Source organism: Nerophis lumbriciformis, linkage group LG24 (genome assembly GCF_033978685.3).
Source record: "Nerophis lumbriciformis linkage group LG24, RoL_Nlum_v2.1, whole genome shotgun sequence".
Classification (NCBI taxonomy): domain Eukaryota; kingdom Metazoa; phylum Chordata; class Actinopteri; order Syngnathiformes; family Syngnathidae; genus Nerophis; species Nerophis lumbriciformis.
This window is the reverse complement of record NC_084571.2, coordinates 9,935,817-9,942,935: the sequence shown is the minus strand read 5'-3', so window position 1 is coordinate 9,942,935 and position 7,119 is coordinate 9,935,817. Positions and strand designations below refer to the sequence as shown.

Below are 7,119 nucleotides of genomic sequence, written 5' to 3'. Positions count from 1 at the left end.
GTGAACGGCGCCGTTGCCATTTCCGGTTCGAGGCTTTAAATGTGGATTTAAAGAAAAAAAAAAGGCGGTTTTTTTTACGACATTTTAAACATGTGCAGTGTGCGTGTTTATTGTGTGCGTGCATTTCAGATTTAGGAAATCGTGGAAGATTTACACGCGCAGGCAATAAAACCTTCCTGATTTCACAACAATGGTTGACGTCATCAGCAGCCTGATCAAACACTTCCTGCTTGCGGACAGGAAGTCCAACTTTGTTATTAATTTATTGAACAACTGGACACGCAAACAGCATGTATTGGAACAAAATACAAAACTAATTTAAATTAAATAAATACAAAAACAAAAACAAACAATTTAAATTATATAAACAAATAAATATACAAAAATCGATTAATAAAGATTGGGTTTATGTAACACAACTTAACTTTCTCACAGACAATCATTTTTTTTTCTATTTTTAACTGTTTTACAATATTGTATTAATAATTAGAAATAATTCATCCAAAAGGAAAATGTGGGTTTCACTTTCAGAAAAATCAACTTTAATGTATGAAAAATATAGCTTGCAACATGTTAATAATAATAATTTTATATCGATATCTTTCATAAATATATCAAATTTAATTTATTCGTGAATGGGGACATCTCTATGTCTTTATCTTTCAGCCAATCTCTAATCTCCCTAAATAAATGTACAAAAGTAAGGATTCACATATTCTATAGCAGTGGTTCTCAAACTTTTATCACCAAGTAGCACCTCAGAAAACACTTGGCTCTCCAACTACCACCATAGTGACCAACAGTGAAGCTTAGTAGGCCTAAGTATTCATTAAAATCAAGGCAGAGGTTTTTTTAACAAATGTATTTAATATTTTTGGGGACTGTAACATTACACACAGTTTGAACGGTAACACTGTGTTTGTATATGTGATTATTTGGCGTGCCACTAGATAGAGTGTGTGTACCAGTACTATAGCATTACAGATATAGAACAGTTGCCAACCATAATGTTATATTCTTGTTTAAAAAATCACCAGTAGGATATAATCCATTATTAACTGTAAATTGTGTTTAACTTAAAGAAAAATTGGATATGTGATGTTTTGTCTTTATTTTACACAGTTCTACTTTTGTAAACTATTTTAAGATTGTCTTTGAATTGTGCCATATATGTGTGTGTGTGTGTGTGTGTGTGTGTATATATATATATATAATGTGTATATAATATGTGTGTATATATATATGTGTGTATATATATATATGTATATAATGTGTATATATATATGTGTGTGTATATATATATATATATATAATGTGTATGTATATATGTGTGTGTGTTAATATATATATATATATATAATGTGTATATATGTATATAATGTGTATATATATGTATATGTGTGTGTATATATGTGTGTGTGTATATATATATAAATGTCTATATATATGTGTGTATATATATATATGTGATATATATATACATATATATATATATTTATACATACCTACATACATTGTGGTTAGAGTGTCCGCCCTGAGATCGGTAGGCTGTGAGTTCAAAACCCCGGCCGAGTCATACCAAAGCCTATAAAAATGGGACTGATTACCTCCCTGCTTGATACTCAGCATTAAGGGTTGGAATTGGGGGTTAAATCACCAAAAATGATTGCTGGGCGCGGCCACCGCTGCTGCCCTCACCTCCCAGGGGGTGATCAAGGGTGATGGGTCAAATGCAGAGAATAATTTTGCCACACCTAGTATGTGACAATCATAGGTACTTTAACTTTTTAACTTTATATATATATATATATATATATTTATATATATTTAATAAAGTTGAATGCAATAATTATTGCATATAGGTGTATTGTGTGGAGAAAAATGACAGGAAGTGCAACATTGGAAAAGCTGCAGTGGTATCAAAGACAATGGACACCTGGACAAAGTCGACGTCTTTTATTGGTTCAAACACCACAGCAAAAAAAAAAAAAAAAAAAAAGTTTGTGGATAACAAATAACCACTTCCTGTTCAAACAGGAAGTCAACAGAGGAGCTCAGGGGAAGCTGTCATCATCATCTTCCGCCATTTCTTTGGCAAACTCCAAATCCTGCTGTTCACGTTCCCGACGCTCCTGCACACACACACAATCCTGGTCTTAGGTGTGAAGCTTTGATGGTGTGTTCTAAAGGCAAAGCTGTCAAGAAGCATTGGTCTACTCTAAAGTTACATTATATCTAATGTAAATGTACTTTAGATCTAAGGTAGATCTACTTTAAGAGTTACATTAGATTTAATGTAGCTCTACTTTAGATCTAATGTAAATGTAAATCTACTTGAGTTACATTAGATCTAATGTAGATCTGTTTTAAGAGTTACATTAGATCTAATGTAACTGTACTTTAGATCTAGTGTAGACCTACATTAGATCAAGTGTAGATCTAATGTAGATGTACATTAGATCTAGTGTAGACCTACATTAGATCAAGTGTAGATCTAATGTAGATGTACATTAGATCTAGTGTAGACCTACATTAGATCAAGTGTAGATCTAATGTAGATGTACATTAGATCTAGTGTATACCTACATCTCGTGTAGATCTACATTAGATCTAATGTAGATCTACATTAGACTTACACAGGAGACGGTCATGCTACTACCGGTACAAGAGTTGTTTATGATTGGACATACTGTATTTGATACAAATATGGTGTACATGTATATGGCACTGTAATGTCCAAAGTAGATGTTAAATGATTGTATGAGTAAACAAGTGATGTCAGCACACATGTATGAGAGCAATGAGAGTGAAGTAACACACATGTGTTATAAGGCATGACGACTGCCTCTCTTTACACAACAATCATGATTCATTCCACTTTACATCCTCACACATTTTGGACACTTCAAGGCTTTTGTGCGAGTGCAGTAAAATATTTTTAACTGGATTATTTCACGCGGGAGACAAAGTTTGTGTGTCAGGAGGCGGAGCTCGCAGTGGCGCCACCTTGATGTCACCTTAGGTTTTCTGCCCAGTGAGAGTGTTTTGGTAAGGAATGCTGACTTTTATGTGAGCTGAGACCGGAGTCACATCACTTTTACGAGCACAAGATTGGACTTGTCTACCTTCATAGCGCTTCCACACTGTTAGCACATGACGCAGCAGCAGGGCAACTGTCTTGCTCAAGGGTACTTGCGCATGGTCACAGGGGACTGGGAATAGTACCACTCTACCACCTGAGCCATGCTGCCCCTGAAGAGGCCTGGGAAAACATCTCAGTTGTACGCTTAATACTGAGATGAAAATGATAAGACAGACATGAACAAACATGGGAGTAGAGGCGCAGCGTCAACATAACCTGACTGAAACATCTAAGCATCCATATTTCTAGTTTTCACTTTGCAAACAGGCTCGTTATTTGAATTACTTTTTATATGTATGTGTGTGTGTGTGTGTGTGTGTGTGTGTGTGTGTGTGTGTGTGTGTGTGTGTGTGTGTGTGTGTGAGATGTAATGCTGAGGTAAACATATTTTTTTAGAAAATTAATAGTTTCAGAATCATCTTTACTGTCCAAGTATGTTTAACACAGAAGGAATTTGACCTTTTAACTACTCATCGATTTAATGTGTCCATCTTTACCATCTTATATATCACATACACATATATATATATATATATATATATATATATATATATATATACATACAACTAATCGATTAAATCGATTATAAAAATAGTTGGCGATTAATTTAGTCATCGATTCGTTGGATCTATACTATGCGCATAGGCAATTTTTTTATAAACCTTTATTTATAAACTGCACCATGTACAAACAGCTGAGAAACAATAATCAAAATAAGTATGCTGCCATTATGCTGGTTTTTCTCAATAAAATACCGGAAAGGAAAGAAACGTAGTTTGTCTCTTTTATCCGATTATTAATCAATTAATCGAAGTAATAATCAAAAGATTAATCGATTATCAAATTAATCGTTAGTTGCAGCCCTAATATATATATATATATATATATATATATATATATATGTGTGTGTGTATATAAAAGTATATGTGTATATATATATATATATATATATGCATGTGTGTATACACACATATATACATACACACAGACATGTACACACACAGACATATATATATACACACATAAATATATACATACATATATTTACACATATATATACATATACACTAAGTATTCAGACCCTGTTACGTCTTTAATTGTGCTGAAATCCAAGTCGTTCATTTTATTTCTTATTAATGTACTAACCCATCTTGACAGAAAAAACAACAACATTGTAGAAATTTTAGCTAATTTTTTAGAAAAAGAAAAACTGAAATATCACATGGTCATAAGTATTCAGACAGAATGGTCCATCTTTGCCCAGATGTGGTTTCAGATCAGAGGATGTCGTTGGGGTTTGTGAAGCCCTTTTGAGGCACTTGCGATTTAGGGCTGTACAATTAAAAAGATTGATTGATTAAATATATTTTAGGACAATTTAAAGTGTCTATAAAAGAGTGTGTGTGGAGGGTTTACAAAGACTACATAAAAATACAAATCATAAAAATATATTGTGTCCCTACAGTGCAGAAATTCAGTTACCACAGGGGTGTGGAATGTATGAATTATGGATTATATTTGTAACCCTGCAATAATCTGGGCAACACTGTCAGTAATTAGCATGATAGTTTATAATGGAATAAGCGGTAGAAAATGGATGGATGGAGTTTATAATGGCATGGATAATGGCGCTATCTGCAGGGGTAGGCAGAGCGTGATGCAGCTATGAAACCAGCAGAGGGCGCTGTCTCACAAGATGTCATGTTTACCAAGTACAATAATGTACTTAAATAAAAGTTATAATGTGTAAAATGAAGTGGCATGAATGTTTATGACAAACACTTACTGTAATTGAACACAAATATAATTATCAAATGTTCTAAATAATATTTATAATTTTTTTAGTGCAAATAATTGTGCAAGGACATCTACTGTTATAAAAAAAAAAATTTTAAATTACAGTTGCGTGTTTTTAAAGTAACAATGCAAACATTCAGTGTAACACAATAATGTTCACTTTAGTGTCTTTTAACTTTAACTTTATAAGAAGCAGTGTCCTCCACAGTGGACATGTTTGTATCAGTCTGCGATACGCTGTTTCTTAAAAAAGTTAACTAACAATTTAACTTTTAATAATGTAAATAGCTCACAAACTGATGGTTGGCTTTAAATATCTTTTGTGTGACATTTTATGAGGAGGCGACTTGTCCAGGGTGGATGCTGCCTTCCACCCGAGTGCAGCTGGACAGGCTGCAGCCCCCGCGACATCCAGAGAGACAAGCAGTGGAAAAATAGATGGATGGATTGATAATTTATCAAGTAGTTTTTGAGATTCCTCGTATTTCCTGTGTTGAACCTTTTTTTTTTTGGTGATTACCTGCGTGAAAGCAGACTTTTTTACCTCCGCCAAAGAGGTTATGTTTTCGCCAGGGTTTGTTTGTCTGTTTGTTAGCAACATAACTCAAACAGTTATGGATATAATTTGATGAATTGTTCAAGAAATGTCCAAAAAAACTATTTTACTAATCTACTACGAATACGCCTCACTTCCTGCTTATGGCGTTCCACACCCTCACCTTGCCGCCCTCCCGCTGCAGCAGAGGTTTCTGGGAGATGTAAGTTATTTTCAGACTCGGCCAACGCTAAAAACTACACACCAAGTTTTTGTTTGATACCGTCAGGTTGTATTAATGTGAAGACTTTGAAACCGCAATACCGCGGTATCTACAATACCGTTACACCCCTAACACCCAAGCATCAACGTTTGCACGATCAGAACTTTAACAAGTGTTTTGACTGGACATATACATATACAAACCCCAAAACCAGTGAAGTTGGCACGTTGTGTAAATGGTAAATAAAAACAGAATACAATGATTTGCAAATCCTTTTCAACCTATATTCAACTGAATATACGGCAAAGACAAGATATTTAACATTTGAACTGGAAAACTTTGTTATTTTTTGCAAATTTAAGCTCATTTGGAATTTGATGCCTGCAACACGTTTCAAAAAAGCTAGCACAAGTGGCAAAAAAGACTGAGAAAGTTGAGGAATGCTCATCAAACACTTATTTGAAACATCCCACAGGTGAACAGGCTAATTGGGAAAAGGTGGGTGCCATGATTGGGTATAAAAGCAGCTTCCATGAAATGCTCAGTCATTCACAAACAAGGATGGGGCGAGGGTCACCACTTTGTGAACAAATGCGTGAGCAAATTGTCCAACAGTTTAAGAACAATATTTGGCAACCAGCTATTGCAAGGAATTTAGGGATTTCACCATCTATGGTCTGTAATATCATTAAAAGGTTCAGAGAATCTGGAGAAATCACTGCACGTAACATTGAATGCCCGTGACCTTGGATCCCTCAGGCGGTACTGCATCAAAAAGCGACGTCAATGTGTAAAAGATATCACCACATGGGCTCCGGAACACTTCAGAAAACCACTGTCAGTAACTACAGTTCGCCGCTACATCTGTAAGTGCAAGTTAAAACTCTACTATGCAAAGCGAAAGCTATTTATCAACAACACCCAGAAACGCCGCCGGCTTTGCTGGGCCCAAGCTCATCTAAGATGAACTGATGCAAAGTGGAAAAGTGTTCTGTGGTCTGACGAGTCCACATTTCAAATTGTTTTTGGAAACTGTGGATGTTGTGTCCTCCGGAACAAAGAGGAATAGAACCATCCGGATTGTTCTAGGTGCAAAGTTGAAAAGCCAGCATCTGTGATGGTATGGGGGTGTATTAGTGCCTAAGGCACGGGTAACTTATACATCTGGCACCATTAATGCTGAAACGTACATACAGGTTTTAGAGCAACATATGTTACCATCCAAGCAACATTATCATGGACGCCCCTGCTTATTTCAGCAAGACAATGCCAAGCCCCATTCTGCACGTATTACAACAGCGTGGCTTTGTAGTAAAAGAGTGGGGGTACTAGACTGGCCTGCCTGTAGTCCAGACCCGTCTCCCATTGAAAATGTGTGGCGCATTATCAAGCGTAAAATACGACAACGGAGACCCCGGACTG

General features: G+C 35.5%; 1 protein-coding gene across 1 annotated transcript in view; it reads right to left on the bottom strand.

The window, feature by feature from the left end:
- Nucleotides 1-1,941: 1,941 nt before the first annotated feature.
- Nucleotides 1,942-7,119, bottom strand: part of psmd3 (proteasome 26S subunit, non-ATPase 3) — a 13,141-nt gene continuing 7,963 nt past the window's right edge. Inside the window, exon 12 of the mRNA XM_061981541.2 lies at nucleotides 1,942-2,132. Coding sequence (XP_061837525.1) covers nucleotides 2,055-2,132 — 78 coding nt within the window. The 3' untranslated portion in view covers nucleotides 1,942-2,054. The remainder of the gene's footprint in view (nucleotides 2,133-7,119) is intronic.